Source organism: Ornithorhynchus anatinus, chromosome 1 (assembly GCF_004115215.2).
Source record: "Ornithorhynchus anatinus isolate Pmale09 chromosome 1, mOrnAna1.pri.v4, whole genome shotgun sequence".
Taxonomy (NCBI): domain Eukaryota; kingdom Metazoa; phylum Chordata; class Mammalia; order Monotremata; family Ornithorhynchidae; genus Ornithorhynchus; species Ornithorhynchus anatinus.
The window spans coordinates 63,801,675-63,820,433 of NC_041728.1; the positions used below are offsets into that span (position 1 = coordinate 63,801,675).

An 18,759-nucleotide genomic window follows, 5' to 3' on the forward strand; every position below is an offset into this window, starting at 1 on the left:
GAGAGTATGATACGATAAGAGACACTTTCCCTGCCCGCAATGAGCTTACAGTCTAGAATCCACTCTCTCCCTCTAGCCTGAAACTCCTTCCTTCTTCATATTTGAAAGGCCACCATTCTCTCCACCTTCAAAGCCCCACGAAAATCCTATCTGTTGCAAGAGGCATCACCTGACTAAGTCCTCATTTCCCCTCCTTCCTCTCCCCTCTGCATCACCTAAGCACTTGGATCTGTGCCCTTTAAGGGGTAGATACTCCCCCCCTCGCCCTCAGCCCCACAGCACTTATGTACGTATCCGTAATTTATTTTAATGCCCATCTCATTGTGGGCAGCGGGCATGTCTACCAACTATTGTATTCTACCCCTTCAAGTATATTCTACCCCTTCAAGTGCTTAGTACAGTGCTCTACACAAAGTAGGAGTTGAATAAGAGAAGCAGCGTGGCTTAGTGGAAAGAGCCCGGGCTTGGAAATTGGAGGACGTGGGTTCTAAGCCTGGGTCCGCCACTCTGCTGTGTGACTTTGGGCAAGCCGCTTAACTTCTCTGTGCCTCAGTTATCTCATCTGGAAAATGAGGATTAAGACTGAGAGCCTCATGTGGGGCAACCTGATTATCCTGTATGTACCCCAGTGCTTAGAACAGTGCTTGGACATAGTAAGTGCTTAACAAACACCATTATTATTATTAATAATAAATGCTATTGATTGATTTGGATTGAAGTCTTGATTCTATTTATTGCTATTGTTTTTGTCTATCTCCCCCGATTAGACTGTAAACCCATCAAAGGGCAGGGACTGTCTCTATCTGTTACCGATTTGTACATTCCAAGTGCTTAGTAAAGTGCTCTGCACATAGTAAGCGCTCAATAAATACTAGTGAATGAATGAAAGTCTGAACTCCTAGAATGCATTATTATTTTCAGTAGAACAATTCCAAAGAGAAGCATGCAAAAAGTGTTCCCTTGATTAGAAATCATTCTGCCTTTTGGCCTCTTCTTGAGGCAGACAGCGAGGAATTCCTTAGACCCTTGTCATGGTTCGGGGTGTGAAGAAAGAGGAAACTGTGGTTAAGGAAACCACCGGGTTAAATCAAATTGGGTTCAGTTTCTGAAGGACTTCAAAGTGTAAGATATTTAACCATTTGCCCAAGATTGGGTGTGTGCATCTGTTTCCTTTTTAAACGAGCGAAAAAATCCTTTTCCTTTTGGAAATCGTTTTGTTGCTCTCTGCTATTTCGGTGGGCTATTTAGCAAAGAAGTGGGTGGTAAGCATATGGAATTCATTACCATAGGAGGTTTGTAGGCAAAAACTATCAATAGATTTAAGAATCTGAATACGTTCAAGGATGAGAATCTGCGACGGGTTATTAGAGGGAAACATTCCATCTCTCGGAAGGGCAATCAACTGGTCCCAAGTATCCTGATGCTCTTGTCCAGAGACGGAATTCCGATCTGGTTGGACCACGTCACTGAAGGATGGCATTATGTATGTTCTTACCAATGAGTTGGACTTCATTTGCATGTAAATTAATTACTAGCCAATTTCCTTTTGAGTACAGCTAATTGAGGGGTTTACCTTCCTCCTAAGTATGCTATACGATGTGCTTTGTCACATATTCCTTTTTATTTGAGACCAGCAAGGTTCCTTCAATTTGAAGCGCTCTTTAATCACTTTTTTTCTCAATGCTTAGAAAATAATAATAATAATGGTATTTGTTAAGCACTTACTATGTGCGAAGCACTGTTCTAAACGTTGGGGGGATACAAAGTGATCAGGTTGTCTCCGTAGGGCTCACAGTCTTAGTCCCCATTTTCCAGATGAGGCCCAGAGAAGTGAAGTGGCTTGCCCAAAGTCACACAACTGACAAGTGGCAGAGCCGGGATTAGAACCCATGACCTCTGACTCCCAAGCCCGGGCTCTTTCCACTGAGCCACGCTGCTTCTCTAATTAAGAAAATAATTGTAAAGAGCAAAATCAGAGGAGGGGCACTGCCTAAAGGCAGGGGTTGTGCTTACCAGTGTGACTCAGTGGCTAGAGTATGGACCTAGGAATCATAAGGACCTGTGTTCTAATCCCATCTCCACCACATCTGCAGTGGGACCTTGGGCAAGTCACTTATCATCTCTGGGCTTCATTTTGCTCATCTGTAAAATGAGGATTAAGAGTGTGAGCCCCATGTGGGACAGGGACTGTGTCCAACCTGATTAGCTTGTATCTACCCCAGGGCTTAGAACAGTGCTTGGCACATAGCCCTTAACAAGTACCATTATTATTATTATAATTCTTGCCAATCCTAAAGAGAGCATGGATTTGAGAATCAGAGGAAGTGGTTTCTAATCCTGGCTCCGCCACTTGCCTGCTGTGTGATCTTGGGCAAGCCACTTAACTTCTCTGTGCAACAGTTACCTCATCTGTAAAATGGGCATGAAGACTGTGAGCCCCACGTGGGACAACCTGATTACCTTGTAGCTACCCCAGTGCTTAGCACATAGTAAGCATTTAACAAATACCATTATTATTATTATTACTCTCCCAAGCACTTGGTTCGGTGTTTTGCGATCAATCGATGGTGTTAACTGAGGACTTACTGTATGCAGAGCACTGCAGTAAGAACTTGGAAAAATACAGTCCAAAAGTTGGTAGAAATGATTCCCTGCTCACATGGAATTTATAGTCTACACAGACACGGATTAGGGATAGGGGAAATAGAGTACAAGGATGTTTACATACACTTTGTAGAGCTGGGGTGAGTATCAAAATGTTTAATAATAATAATGATAATAATAATAATGTTGGTATTTGTTAAGCGCTTACTATGTGCAGAGCACTGTTCTAAGCACTGGGGTAGATACAGGGTAATCAGGTTGTCCCACGTGAGGCTCACAATTAATCCCCATTTTACAGATGAGGTAACTGAGGCATAGAGAAGTGAAGTGACTTGCCCACAGTCACACAGCTGACATGTGGCAGAGCCGGGATTCAAACCCATGACCTCTGACTCCCAAGCCCGCGCTCTTTCCGCTGAGCCATGCTGCTTTAAGGGAGCACAGAGTGAAATTCAGGCAACGCTCTTGGAGATGTGATTTTAGCAGGGTGTTGAAGGTGGGGAGATTGATGGATTGGTGGAATTGATGGATTGGTGGACTGGGGATGTGAAGGGGATGGAGTGGGGTAGTTCCAGGCTCAAGGGAGAACGTGGGGAAGGTGTCAGGGGCGGGATAGATGAGATGGAGGTACAGAGAGTAGGTTGGTGTTAGAGGAACTTCATTCAGTGGTATTTACTGAGAGCTTTCTGTGTAAAACACTGCATTAAGCACGGGGGAGAGTACACTATAATAAACACATTCCCTGCCCACAGTGAGCTTATAGTGTAGAAGGGAGTGTGAGATCTGGGTTGTAGTAGATGGGTGAGGTTAGGTAGGAGGGAGAACTGATTCGAGTACCTCAAAGCTGATGGCGAGGAGTTTCTACTTGGTGCCGAGGTGGCTAGGCGATCACTGGAGGTTTCTGAGGAGAGGGGAGATGTGGATTGAATGGTTTTTCAGGAAAATGATCTGGGTAGCAGAGTGAAGTATGGACTGGAGAGGGGGGCGTTAGGAGGCACGCAGTAAGTGCTCAATGTATCTACTGATTAATAAGGATGATTTTGCTTTTCTCACCTGGTAAATTTTTTGTAAAGCCCTAGGTGAGCTAGGTTGCCAAACCATGGACCAGATGATGATTTAACACTAATTGCAAACCAATAATAAATTTAGCACAAAGACAGTAAATTTGACAGTTCTCTATTAACTGAGTTTTGAATCCCCAAACGCATTATGAATTAATACTGATACTAACTGAACTAAAAATGCTTTCCTGTTCTTCGGATGCAAGAATGTCATCTCATGTCTCACGGTCCCTTCCCAAATGGCATAATCTCTCAGTACTACTACTGATGATGATGAGGATGATGGTATTTGTAAAGCACTGAGCCAAGCACTGAACTAAGCGCTGGGGTAGATACAAGATAATCAGGTTCCATGTAGGGCTCACAGTCTAGTAGGGCCATGGAAAGGCCACTATCTTTGGTGTCTTTAGAGACTGAACTAGCCTTGGCTTTTAAATTGGTCTATATACCCTCTCCTTGCCCATCTATAAGTCATTAATGGAGAATGGGTGAATTTCTGGTACCTCCTTCGGATACTCCCATAGTAATTATTTCATTATGAGTCAAAAAGTACTCATTTGATTGTGTTCTTCTGGCTAAGGATGCTCTTAGATCGTGTTCAATAAATACGATTGATTGATCGTACTGAAAATTGAGTAAGTTCACTAAACCTTTCTTGTCCAAGAAGCTGTGCTTTCAGACGCCTCTGCTGTAAATTAGTCTACGAATGGCATTTACTGAGCAACTTGGGTGCAAAGTGCTGTCTTAAGCACTTGGGAGTGTGTAACAGAAACAAAAATAGTCTTTCCAGGGTCTCACAGAATGTATAAATGATTGTCCCCCACATTATGAGATCCGACCAGTAGCTGGCCATGCCCTGACAACACACTCATAAACCCCCAACCTCCCCGTGGATTGTGTTCTTTCCAAGCTGTGTAACAAATACACCATATAACATAACAGAGTATTGTGAGATCTCACATCCAGTTAGAAATTATGTTATTAGAGAAGCAGTGAGGCCCAGTGGATAGAGCACAGACCTGGGAGTCAAGACCTGGGTTCTAATTCTGGCTTCAAAACTTGTCTGCTGTATGACCTGGAACAAGTCATTTCACTTCTCTGTGCCTCAGTTACCGCATTTGGAAAATGGGGATTGGCTGTGGGCCCCACATGGGATGTGGACCGTGTCCCATCTGCCTAGCTTGCAATTATCTCAGTGCTGAGCACAGCGCCCTGGAGCATAGTAAGCGCTTAAATACCATGGAAGAAAAATAATGGATATGGCCATAGAGCCACAGGAGTCAGATTACTCTGTAAATTGTTTTATAAAATGTGTTCAGGGAAAAAGCACTGTTTAATAAACTTTACTTCTTCATTTTTTTAAAGGGAAACCAGGCAAAACTAAATGCAGTCCACATCTCCCAAAATCAGGACAGAATGCTGGCTGGTGGTTGCCCAGATGTTATAATCTGATGGCTCGGGGCCAACTGGCCCATACAATTCTTTACTTTAGATTGCATTGCTTCCCCAAGAGGCTTTTAAAAATGCCTGACTGAAGTAAAGGGGATAGGGTAGGGGAAAGGAGCCCCTTCCTCTGGAAAATAAAGAGAGGCCATGTGACGAGAGAGTAACAGATTGTACGTACTGTCTAATCTGCTTTCAGATCCTCAAGATTAGGACAGAAAGCTTAACTGTAGAAAACTCATTTCCCGTGGCGATTTCCTCGACTTTCCCAGGCAAACGCTTGGCAAGCTATTCTGATTTTGCAGTAGTGGAAGTCACAAGAGTAGAATCCAGATTGACCCGTTCCCCACGATTCATCATGCTAAACTCGCTTTTTGTCTTTCTAGGGAAGTATGAGGTTTGACTCCCACCTGAAACACAAAAACAAGTCAGTGAACTCTTTAAGAGCATTCCAGTGTGTAAGTAGAGCATCCTAAGTTGTCTTAAAATTTCCACCACCAGACACGATGACACCTGTGCTTTTTTTGGGCCAAGTTAAGACGGAGAGTCTACTATTATATAGGACCAGAAAAGCTTTCTGGGTTTGGAAGATGTGACGGGACTGATAGAAAAGCACCGTTACAGTATTAGATTAGAAGCACTCCTCTGGTCTATTAGAGTAGGGTCAGGGGAAAGGATAAGCACAGGTTCAGGGAAGTGAGTGTGCAAGATGGCTGGTGTGCCTGAAAACATGCGTGATTGGATGTATTACAGTATCCTGCTCCTTTTACTGCCTTCTAATCGGAAACCAAAATGCTGTGGAAACGCGATGAGCCAATAACGTGTTAACGTTGTATGGGCTGAACCGAAATGGGGCCTTTTCTCACCTTGGAACTTTTATTCGTTTCCTGTTTGAATCCATTTTTAAAATGAGAGCGCACCTTACATTAAACTCACTGAACTGATTAAAGATGTCGAGGAGGATGGGACATCGGTATGAGTCATGAGGATCGTTACTGCCACTTGGCTCTCCAGGTTTCACCAAGGTTTGACAGGTTCAGTAAGATTCCATCCACACCCTTCGCTGGAAGTTACCACCTTCGATATCCATGACACATTACAGAGTAACTCGGCCCAATTTATTGCTCACAGGGGAAAGCTACCAGAGTTTATGAAACACTGAAGATCCAAGGTGAATTCCTAAAGATTTGTTTCGATGACATGAGCAATGGCCTTGAACATTTATTTATTCATACCAGGAAAGGGAACAATATTGAGGAACATTTACAAGGTTTCCAAATGCTTTCTTCCATTGTTAGCTTGGCAAAATTTACAGCAGCAGTGATGTTCCATCCCGTACAAAATTGAAGGAAAAGCCGCTTAATGATGGCCGTGAGCAGGAGCAGCACCGGAAGATGCTAGAGAGAGACAAAAATCGACAGTACTTTATATCAGACGGAAATGCAGTACAAAAAAAAAATTCAAGGTAAGACGGCTACAAAGACGAAAGTCGGCGGACAACACAGACGTTAACTACCCACGGCCACAGAGAAGCAATTTGGTCTAGTGGAAACAGCTCAGGACTGGAAGTCGAGAGACCTGGCTTCTAATCTTGGCTCTGCCAAGGGCCTGCTATATGAACTGTACTTTCCGAGCGCTTAGTACAGTGCTCTGCACATAGTAAGCGCACAGTAAATACTATTGAATGAATGAGCTTGGGCAAGTCACTTAACTTCTCGGTGGCTGTTTCCTCATCTGTAAAATGGGGAGTAAATCCTGGTTCCCTCCCATTGAGACCCATGTAGGAAAGGGACTTTTTCTGATCCGACTGTGTTGTATTTTACCAACCACAGTCCTTAGCACAGGTGCAGCACCCAGCACACACTTAAACATCATTCAGTCGTATTTACTGAGAGTTTACTGTGTGCAGAGCACTGTACTACGCGCTATTACTGCCAATAGGCGTATTATTTTCTAAAACAGTTATCACAGAAGACTACGTACGCTGAGGTCCATAGCAATGCATGAAATTAAGCCTAAAAACAGACTTGTTTATGTAGATGGATTATGATTTACCCAGTCACCTTCACTGCAGAGACCACACAAATGGCTAAAAGAAGCACGTACTCTCTCTTCCCTCTATGCCAGCTGAATAGAACAGAAACCTTGCCTTTTTGAAGAGATTAAGTTGCTCCACTCGTAGTTTTAAGCCCCAAGCAAAGAAGCACTCAAGAGTATTTCCTCCGGGCATTTTATTTAGACGGGACCTGGTGGGGGTAGGGTCTCAGATTTTTTTTTTAACATTGTACCCCCTTATTTACCCATTTAAAGGGACCCAGTTTGCCCTATTGACCCGAGCTCCCCCTACTGGTCACCAACGGCAACCACAGGCGCACACAATAATTGGTACAGTCCAACTTCAAATTCATTCAATCGTATTTATTGAGCCCTTACTGTGTGCAGAGCACTATAGTAAGCGCTCGAAATGAACAATTCGGCCACAGATAGAGACCATGTGAGCCCAATGACGGTCTCACAGGCTAATCAATGGTCCCAAGACATGAAATCCAGAGAGGTGGACTTTCGACCCCTGCCCCACGTCCTACCTCTGGCCTGGAACGCCCCTACCAATCACATTTTCCTCCTTCAAAGCCCTACTGAAGGCTCACCTCCTCCAAGAGGCCTTCCCAGATTTAATCCCCCCTTTCCGCTTCCCCTTCCTCCCCTCCGTCGCCTCCACTCGCTCCCTTTGCTCTACCCCTCCCTCCCTGACCCACGGCACCTGTGTATATATGTACAAGCCCGGTGTGTGCAGGGATTGTCTCTATTGCCGAATTGTACTTTCCGGGCGCTTAGTACAGTGTTCTGCACAGAGTAAGCACTCAATAAATACGATTGAATTGAATGAACGAATGACTTTAGACTGTGAGCCCGTCACTGGGTAGGGATTGTCTCTGTTGCCGAATTGCACATTCCAAGCGCTTAGTACAGTGCTCTGCACACAGTAAGCACTTAATAAATGCAACTGAATGACTGAATGACTTAAAATGGACTTAATGCCATTTCTCCTGCCTGATTCGGTGCCACCTTTGGCCTGAAATGGAGAAACCCTTGCTCCCCGGCCCTCCGGACATAAAAGCTCAGGTTCTCTGCTTCATCCTAAAGCAGCACAAAGGAGGAAGAGGCTAACGATCAGTTAAGATCTCTCCGTCCTACTCCCGTGGCCTAGTTCTGTGGGGCTTCTGGCTATAATGGAGAAAACCTCATTCGATCACTTCCCTGCCTCTCCCCGATGAAGTCAGCTTCACTCAGACGCGGCTCGGGCTTACAGTAGCACAGACTAAATCCTACTAAAATCCCTACCCCTTCTGTCTCACCCTGATTCTCGGGGCAGAGGAGGGTTTCCACGGTGGTTGCAAAGACTAGAATCTTAGCTCCCACCACCAGTGGAGATTTTTGGATTAGAGTCTGACATCGATTTTGAAGAAGACGATGGACTTTTCAAAACGACGGAAGAAATCCCTGTTAGGGAAAGAAATTTGCTGGTGTGATGTGTTCAGAAGGGCTTAGCCTACTTGTAGGTGCTTTACGGGGCAGGCTGTTCATTCAACCTAAAATCGGCTTAATTTTTCACTACTGTAGAAAGACTACCACCACAGCTCTATTCTGCAGCGTCCTGCAAAGACTACTAATCATATCAGGACTCTGCTGGGATATTTTCCTTTGAATTACTTTAATGGAGAACAATAATAATAGTAATAATAATGTTGGTATTTAAGCGCTTACTATGTGCCGAGCACTGTTCTAAGCACTGGGGTAGATACAGGGAAATCGGATTGTCCCACATGAGGCTCACAGTCTTAATCCCCATTTTACATATGAGGTAACTGAGGCACAGAGAAGTTAAGTGACTAGCTGACAAGTGGCAGAGCTGGAATTCGAACCCATGACCTCCGACTCCCAAGCTGGGGCTCTTTCCACTGAGCCACGCTGAATCATTTAGTGATGTTCGCCACTGCAGATACTCATGTCAAGGAATTTAAGGTCTTTCCCAAGGGTTCTGGAATGGATCCCACTTTATAATAGTAAGTCCATGAGAAAAGCTGCCCAACAGAACAGGTGGTTCAGGACACGAGGAACGTATTGCGGCTGTATGATGGGGGTATCTCTGGGCTGCATATCATACAAAAGGGTTATAGTCTGCGAAAATATAAAACTCTCAATATCATGGAGAATAGTTGCCCATAGACTAGCAAACAAGTGCATACAATCGGTTGTTCCTTTGCCCACCCAGCCCCATCACAACGGTTGAGCAACACGGAGAAGTAAAAATACACCATACACGTGTTCCCAGATTTTTTGCTGCTCCCTTCCTACAGCCCCAATGTGTCCACCACCTCCGTCCCCGGATTTTTTTTTTTTAAACCGGCGTCACTTGCCGCAAGCATGGTCCCTGTCCGTCTTCCCTTCTCAACTTGTATCCCCTCCCGCCGATCCCTGCCAAAGCTATAAGAATGGGATTAGGGAGGGATGGAAGTGGCAGGGCAGTATCTCGGGCCGGGGCTGTGACATTCCCCTCCCTGCACCATCCAGCCCTGGCCCGAACCTGAGCCAGGAGGTCTGGACTAGAGAAGGGAAAGGGAAGAAGGGGTGGGAACCAGGTTTGGAATGCAGCAGTGGCCTCTGGCATCACTACATCTAACTTCAAAAACGGGGGAGACTGAGAAGTAGGGGGACAGGAAAGCAATTGGGAATAGTAATTGGAAGAGGCAGAGTGACCTAGCGGATAGAGCAAGGGGCCTGGGTGTCAGAAGGACCTGGGTTCTAATCCCTGCTCCGTGACCTTGGGCAAGTCACTCCAATTCTCTGTGCCTCAGTTACCTCGTCTGTAAAATGGGGATTAAGACTGTGAGCCCCCTGAGGGACAAGGACTAACCTGATTACCTTGTATTTAATGCAGCGCTTAACACAGTGCCTGGCACATAGCTTAAATATCATTAAAAAAAATAGGGGACTATGGGGTGGGAGTAGGACTTGTGTGTGGTAACGGGACATAATGCTGGACACAAGGTAGTTAGGTCAGCAAATAATGCCGGATGTATCCCTACGTTGTGGTGTAGATGTCACCCGGGGTGGGCCTGGAGAGCAAATCTTACCACACAAATCTGCCAAATATCAGAATGTATCCATCGGCCGAAACTCAAGACCCACAGTACAGAGATTTGTATGTTGGTTTTACACTGTGCTCTCCTTGCGGGCTGAGCGGCGCTTAGTACAGTGCTGTGCACATAGTAAGCGCTCAATAAATACTATTGAATGAATGAATACATGACTATAAAAGCCTTTAGACTTGGCACTAGGCTCCCTTCAGAGTCAGCAGTCCCAAGGCAAGAAGCAGGAGCTTCCCCTGGGCACCCAGCCAATACTCTCACATGGATTCCTTGAAATTACACTCAGTTGGGTTTTACTGCACCATATCTCTGCAATTCACCACTTCTGGTGTCCGGTTCTCTGACAGTAAAGAGTATACTCGCAATAGAAATACAGTCCTGTCTAGAGACTAAACAAAATGAGGCACAATAATTACCTTTCAGGGCTTTACTTCTTTTGTCTGAAATGAAAGAAAATAAGGCCAGATTAATTTTTAATGTTGGTTTTGCATCACCATGCGCATTTAAAGTACAAGTAGCAGGTTGCAATACAGTGGATCTGAACCTTTATCTCAAACCAAACAATTCATTCATTATATGGTTTCATGCACATAGTGTCTTTCGAGTGACAAGAGAGTTTAAGAACTGGTGGCTTAATTCACAACTAAATAATTTTAAGAGTTAGTTACATATAGGACCGATAAATGGGAAAATTAAGAGACAGACTAGGAAATGGAGGACCTACATAGACTGGGCTTTAAAGAAAAGTGAGGAAAACTAAATTGCACCCAAAAAACTAAGCCCAGGTATATAACAATGTACAGGTCCCAAACATAAATTGCTTTTCAGGTTTACAGCTAAATTTGTCCAGGGAAGATTTTACAAAACTTGCTCATTATTAAGTGAACAGGCACACAGAAAAATAAGTTGGGACAGTTATGTACAAGGGAATTTGTAAATCTTTCTGAAAACAAATGTTGTCTTTTCCTCAAAAAACAATATAATTGTACTTACCGGCACTTCTTATTTTGTACACAATGTAGCCCATCACACCCATCCCGACCCAGATTTCTTGGTAAGCCTTGGTATAGTAGGGTTTCATTGGAGTCCAAACATTCTTAAGGAAGGTCTGATACATCTGAAAATTTAGAAGAAAGGTAAAGTGTGAAAGCCACATTCCTTCGACATTTCATAAATGAAAAAGCTCAGCTTTTCTTGTGAAACTCATTGGGTATTTCAACCAGGCCAAAATTCTCCTTTGATCGACCGACTGCGATCCACTTTGAAATGGAAAAGGAATGCCTGATCTAGACAAGACATGTCACAAGGGAAAAACTTCTAAGATATTTTAATTTCTATTCTGTACCTAGAAAATACAAGTGGGGAAAAGGTAGTTTGCTATTAAAAAATAAATGTAATGAATCAAAGTGCATCTTTTACTACAGATTTCTGGGCTATTCTGTATATTTTGCTAAATTTGACCAACATCAAGATATCCACGCCCCATTTCCATTCCTTTTCTACACTATTATCAATGTCAAGCCCTGCACCTTTCTTTGACTTACTCTCCACTAAGGCAAAAAAGCCATTTGAACCAACTCTATGCAAGTTTACTTACTATCCACTAAGGCAACTTGCATAGAGTTAGTTCAAATAGCTTTTTTTTTTGTGAGCTGTGCAGAAGGGAACTGAGCATCAAAGAAGGCAAAAAAAACCTCACTGTTAATTATATCATTATTACTGACTAGAAAGAATAGCTAAATCAATCAATGCTATTTATTGAGCACTTAACTGTGTGCAGAGCACCCTAGATAAATACTTGGAAGAGGGCAATAAAGTTGGAATACATTAATACCTACCCTCAAGGAGTTTACAATCAGTTCCAGGAGTGTGATACTCAACTGTGAACTATGGCCTGCAGTATCTTGGTTTTTTTAATCTCTCTGCCTTCTAATTCTACCATCCAAGGTTACCGTCTAGGGTCACAGCTAAATAAACTCCCGTACTTAGGTTGGAATTCCTATGAGAAATGAGAAGGGGAAAGGAAAAATGAGGTATATTCAGTTTCCTTTCAGCTTGCTGCAGTTATATTCAGTTTCCTTTCAGCCTGCTGCAGTTTTAGGCTCTGAATGGATTTGCTAGGGCCCATCACAGAACTGTTCAGCATGTCATAATCTGCTGAACTTTTCCCATTACAATTTTGTAATCTCATTTTGGGTTTGGCTCCTGAATTTACCTAGAATTACCCAAGGTGGTGGAGCATTAACTACTGATCGCCTTCCCTTAAACCTCCCATTAGACTGTAAGCATCTTACGGGCAGGGATCTAGACTACCAATTCTACCGTACTGCACGCTCCCAAGCGTTAGGTGTCTGGTGCAAGGCAATTTCTCAGTAAATACCACTATTAGTTCCATCGACATTTGACAGAACTTTAATATAAGCTCAGATTAATCACTCCAAGGAACTAGAACAAGAAATATTCGCTACAGGAAGCACAACTCTAACTTCTTCCACTCTGACCTCTGGGAATGTCCCCCAAACAACGTCCAATTAATTTACATCCTGAGTTCTGTGCTACTATAAAGCTTTGCTCCCCGCAGGCTACGATTACCACTAACCAATGAAACATATTTCGCATTCTGTAGGATTTAAAATGGGTAACTGAAACAACATCACCTTTTTACTGAGACCTTTTTACCTTTTATAGGACCTGGGCTCTAAACCCCCAGCTCCACTACTTGTCTCCTGTGTGACCCTGAGCAAGTCACTTCACTACCTCTCTGCCTCGGTTATCTCACCTGTAAATTCGGGAATAAGACTATGAGCCCTATTTGTTTTATCACCATCAAGAAGCGGTGTGGCCTCATGGATAGAGCCCGGGTCTGGTGATCAGAAGACCTGGGTTCTAATCCCAGCTCTTGCCACGGGTCTGCCATGTGACCCTGAGCAAGTCACTTCACTTCTCTGTGCCTTTTACCTCATCTGTAAAATGGGGATTAAAGCCGTGAGCCCCACGTGGGACAGGGACTGGGTCCAACCCGATCTGCTTGTATCCATCCCAGTGCTTAGTACAGTGCCTGGCACACAGTAAGCGCTTCAATACCATCATCATCATTATTACTATTATCATTAAGCACTGGGGTAGAGACAAGTTAATCAGGCTGGATGCACTCTGTGTTCCACCTGGGGCTTCACAGGGATGTGAAGTGACTTTTCCAAGGACACGGAGCAGACAAGTGGCAGAGCCAGATTAGAACCCAGTTTAGTGCAGTGCCCGGCACATTCATTCATTCATTCAATGGTATTTACTGAGCGCTTACTGTGTGCAGAGCACTATACTAAGCGCTTAGGAGAGTACAATACAGCAATGATCCGAAACATTCTCTTCCCTCAACAAAATTACAGTCTAGAGGATAGTAAGCGCTTCAGTACCATTTAAAAAACCCTCAATCGTACGCCACTGGACTCTAAAATTAAGGGCGCTCTGATGAAACATTAGTAAGATCGGATAGACGAGGAAGAGCCTAGCGGTCTGAGCCCTAAAAATCAGAGCCCTAACTCCAGGCCTGCTCACCATCTCCCTTGATCTTCAAGAAGCAGCATAGCTCAGTAGAAAGAGCACGGGAGTCGGAGGATGTGGGTTCTAATCCTGGTTCTGCCACTTCATTCAATTGTATGAATTGAACGCTTATTGTATGCAGAGCACTGTCCTAAATGCTTGGAATGTACAATTAGGTAACAGATCGAGACAATCCCTGCCCAACAACGGGTTCACAGTCTAAAAGGGGGAGACAGACAGCAAAACAAAACAAGTAGTCAGGCATCATTAGCATCAAAATAATTAGAATCACAGATATAAACACATCATTAATCAAATAAAGAGTAATAAATAATATATACAAATTTACAGAAGTGCTGCGGGAAGGGGAGGTCACATTTGTCTGCTGTGTGACCTTGGGCAAGTCACTTCATTCATTTAATAGTATTTATTGAGCGCTTACTACATGCAGAGCACTGTACTAAGCGCTTGGAATGGACAATTCAGCAACAGATAGAGACAGTCCCTGCCCACTGATGGGCTTACAGTCTAATCATAATGATGGTTTTTGTTAAGCACTTACTATTATGCCAAGCACTGATTGAAGTGCTGGGGTAGATACAAGGTAATGAGATTGCCTCATGTGGGGCTCGCAGTCTTAATCCCCACTTATCAGATGAGGTCACTGAGGCCCAGAGAAGTGAAGTGTCTTGCCCAAAGTCACACAACAGACAAGTGACGGAGCCGGGACTAGAACCGATGACCTTGGACTCCCAAGCCTGGGCTCTTTTCCACTAAGCCACGCTGCTTCTCTGGGCCTCAGTTCCCTCATTTGTAAAATGGGGATGAAGACTGTGGCTGCGAGTCCGTTATTGGGCAGGGTTTGTCTCTATCTGTTGCCGAATTGTCCATTCCAAGCGCTTAGTACAGTGCTCTGCACATAGTAAGCGCCAATACATACGATTGAATGAACTGAATAAATGAACATGGGACAACCTGATGACCTTGCATTCATTCATTGGAGAAGCAGCGTGGCTCAGTGGAAAGAGCCCGGGCTTGGGAGTCGGAGGTCATGAGTTCGAATCCCAGCTCTGCCACTTGTCAGCTGTGTGACTGTGGGCAAGTCACTTAACTTCTCTGTGCCTCAGTTACCTCATCTGTAAATGGGGATTAACTGTGAGCCTCACGTGGGACAACCTGATGGCCCTGTATCTACCCCAGAGCTTAGAACAGTGCTCGGCACATAGTAAGCGCTTAACAAATACCATCATTATTATTATTCAACCCTATTTATTGAGCGCTTACTCTGTGCAGAGCGCTGTACTAAGCGCTTGGAGCGGACAATTCGGCCATAGACAGACTGTGTGCCCAGTGACAGGCTCACAGTCTAAAAATCTACCCAGCGCTTAGAACAGTGCACATAATAATGTTGGTATTTTTGGTATTTGTTAAGTGCTTACTATGTGCAGAGCACTGTTCTAAGCGCTGGGGGAGATACAGAGTAATCAGGTTGTTCCCCTTGGGGCTCACAGTCTTCATCCCCATTTTACAGATGAGGCCCACAGAAGTGAAGTGACTTGCCCACAGTCACACAGCTGACAAGGTTCAGAGCCGGCATTAGAACCCATGACCTTCTGACTCCTAGGCCAGTGCTTCTCGAAGCTATGTGGCTCAGTGGAAAGAGCCCGGGCTTGGGAGTCCGAGGTCATGGGTTCGAATCCCAGCTCTGCCACTTGTCAGCTGTGTGACTGTGGGCAAGTCACTTCACTTCTCCGGGCCTCAGTTCCCTCCTCTGTAAAATGGGGATTAAAACTGTGAGCCCCACGTACAACCTGATCACCTTGTAGCTCCCAGTGCTTAGAACAGTACTCTGCACGTAGTAAGCACTTAACAAATATAATTTATTATTCATCTCCCCCAGAGCTTAGAATGGTGCTCTGCACGTAGTAAGCGCTTAACAAATACCACAATTTATTATTCATCTCCCCCAGCGCTTAGCACGGCGCTCTGCAGGTAGTAAGCGCTTAACAGATACCACAATTTATTATCTCCCCCAGCGCTTAGAACGGTGTTCTGCACCTAGAAAGCGCTTAACAAATACCACAATTTATTATTTATCTCCCCCAGTGCTTAGAACAGTGCTCTGCACATAGTAAGCGCTTAACACCACAATTATCTCCCCCAGCGCTTAGAACGGCGCTCTGCACCTAGTAAGCGCTTAACAAATACCACAATTTATTATTTATCTCCCCCAGCGCTTAGAACAGTGCTCTGCACCTAGTAAGCGCTTAACACCACAATTATCTCCCCCAGCGCTTAGAACGGTGCTCTGCACCTAGTAAGCGCTTAACAAATACCAACATTATTATTATTCCCTAGGAAGCAGCTTAGCAACTATTATTATTAGGGAGGAGTCTCCCTGCCCTTGCTGGGGGGCCGGGGACCCCCATCCCTCGGCGTGGTGGGCCGTGGCAGGTCCCTGGGCGACACGCTCGGCCCCTCCGCGAAGGCGGGGATAATAATAATAATAATAATGTTGGTATTTGCTAAGCGCTTCCTATGTGCAGAGCACTGTTCTAAGCGCTGGGGGAGATCCAGGGTCATCAGGTGGTCCCACGTGGGGCTCCCAGTCTGCATCCCCATTTTACAGAGGCGGCCCAGAGAAGGGACTTGCCCACAGTCGCCCAGTCTGCCCAGTGGCAGAGGCGGGATCGGAACCCATGACCTCGGACTCCCAAGCCCGGGCTCTTTCCACCGAGCCACGCTGTGTGTGGCCTAGGCGAGAGGGTGGGCGGAGGAGGGAGGCCGGTCCTTGCTGGGGGGTGGGGGGGGGTCCCGATGGGCTGGGGGACCCCTGTCCGTTCAGCCGCGGCCATGTCGGGCCAGTCCTGGCTCTGCCCCTGGTCAGCTCTGTGACTGTGGGCAAGTCACTTCAGTGGGCCTCCGTCACCTCATCTGGAAAATGGGGAGTCACTTCACTTCTCTGGGCCTCTGTCACCTCATCTGGAAAATGGGGATTCACTGGGAGCCTCCCGTGGGACCCCCCCCATGACCCTGGATCTCCCCCAGCGCTTAGAACAGGGGTCGGCACAGAGGAAGCGCTTAACAAATACCAACATTATTATCCCCGGGGCCCGGCCTACCGGATCCTCAGCCTCTCCTTCACTTCCAGAACCATCCTCCGACCGGGAGGGGGGTCGGGGGCCGCTCACCTCGGCGGGGAGGAGGGGCGGCCTGCGTCCAACGGCCAGCACAAGATGGCCAAGGTGCTCCGAGAGGTCAAGGGGACACGCGCGGAGGCTGCCGGGAGAACGGCTCAGCCCTTCCTCCTCCGCCCCCCCCCCCACCCGCCCAACGCAACTGCGCAGGCGCCGCCGCCACCGCCGCCGCAGCGCCCCCCGGCGGACGGACGGGCCGCCTGCAGGCCGGGGCCTTGTCCGGCGTCATTCATTCATTCACCCAACAGCCGTGATCATGTTGGGGACTGTTAATAATAATCATGGTGGTATTTGTTAAGCGCTTACTATGTGCAGAGCACTGGCCTCTTAATAATAATGATGATGGTATGTGTGTTGGTATTTGTTAAGCGCTTACTATGTGCCGAGCACTGTTCTAATAATAATGATGATGGTATGTGTTAATAGTAATCATGTGGGTATTTTTTAAGTGCTTACTATGTGCCGAGCACTGTTCTAATAATTATAATGATGATGATATTTGTTAATAATGGGGGTATTTGTTAAGCGCTTACTATGTGCCGAGCACTGTTCTAATAATAATGATGATGGTATGTGTGTTGGTATTTGTTAAGCTCTTACTATGTGCCGAGCACTGTTCGAATAATAATGATGATGATATGTGTTAATAGTAATCATGTTGGTATTTGTTAAGCGCTTACTATGTGCCGAGCACTGTTCGAATAATAATGATGATGATATGTGTTAATAGTAATCATGTTGGTATTTGTTAAGCGCTTACTATGTGCTGAGCACTGTTCTAATAATTATAATGATGATGATATTTGTTAATAATGTTGGTATGTGTTAATAGTAATCATGTTGGTATTTGTTAAGCGCTTACTATGTGCCGAGCACTGTTCTAATAATAATGATGCTGATGATGGTATGTTAATAGTAATCATATTGGTATTTGTTAAGCGCTTACTATGTGCCGAGCACTGTTCTAATAATAATGATGATGATATGTGTTAATAATGTGGGTATTTGTTAAGCGCTTACTATGTGCCGAGCACTGTTCTAATAATAATGATGATGGTATGTGTTAATAGTAATCATGTTGGTATTTGTTAAGCCCTTACTATGTGCTGAGCACTGTTCTAATAATTATAATGATGATGATATTTGTTAATAATGTGGGTATTTGTTAAGCGCTTACTATGTGCCGAGCACTGTTCTAAGCGCCGGGGTAGACACAGGGGAATCACGTTGTCCTACGTGGGGCTCACAGTCTTCATTCCCATTTTACAGATGAGGGAACTGAGGCACAGCTCCTCCCCCTCTCCCTTCCCATCCCCTCAGCACTGTACTCGTCCGCTCAACTGTATATATTTCCATTACCCTATTTATTTTGTTAATGAAATGTACATCGCCTCGATTCTATTTAGTCGCCATTGTTTTTACGAGATGTTCTTCCCCTCGACTCTATTTATCGCCATCGTTCTCGTCTGTCCGTCTCCCCCGATCAGACCGTAAGCCCGTCCAACGGCAGGGACCGTCTCTATCTGTGGCCGACCTGTTCATCCCAAGCGCTTAGGACGGTGCTCTGCACATAGTAAGCGCTCAATAAATACTATTGAATGAAAAGTGACTTGCCCAAAGTCACACAGCTAAGTGGCTGAGCGGGGATTCGAACCCATGACCTCTGATTCCAAAGCCCATGCTCTTTCCACTGAGCCACGCTGCTTCTCGTGAATCATGTTGGTATTTGTTAAGCACTTACTATGTGTCGAGCACTGTTCTAAT

At 45.1% G+C, this 18,759-nt stretch overlaps 1 protein-coding gene across 2 annotated transcripts; it reads right to left on the bottom strand.

Annotated features, from left to right (window-relative positions):
• Positions 1 to 6,314: 6,314 nt before the first annotated feature.
• Positions 6,315 to 17,095, bottom strand: ATP5MJ (ATP synthase membrane subunit j). Of its 2 annotated transcripts, none has more exons than XM_003428219.4 (4): positions 16,921 to 17,095; positions 11,252 to 11,375; positions 10,675 to 10,698; positions 6,315 to 6,505 (listed from the first exon to the last, which is right to left on the bottom strand). In XM_003428219.4, the coding sequence occupies exons 2-4, from the start codon at positions 11,373 to 11,375 to the stop codon at positions 6,468 to 6,470; spliced, it is 186 nt and encodes a 61-aa protein (XP_003428267.1). In that variant the 5' UTR covers positions 16,921 to 17,095; the 3' UTR covers positions 6,315 to 6,467. The 2 variants fall into 2 exon arrangements, with proteins under 2 accessions (XP_003428267.1, XP_001509132.1); XM_001509082.6 differs by having other exon boundaries at positions 16,990 to 17,083.
• Between the last annotated feature and the right edge of the window lie 1,664 nt (positions 17,096 to 18,759).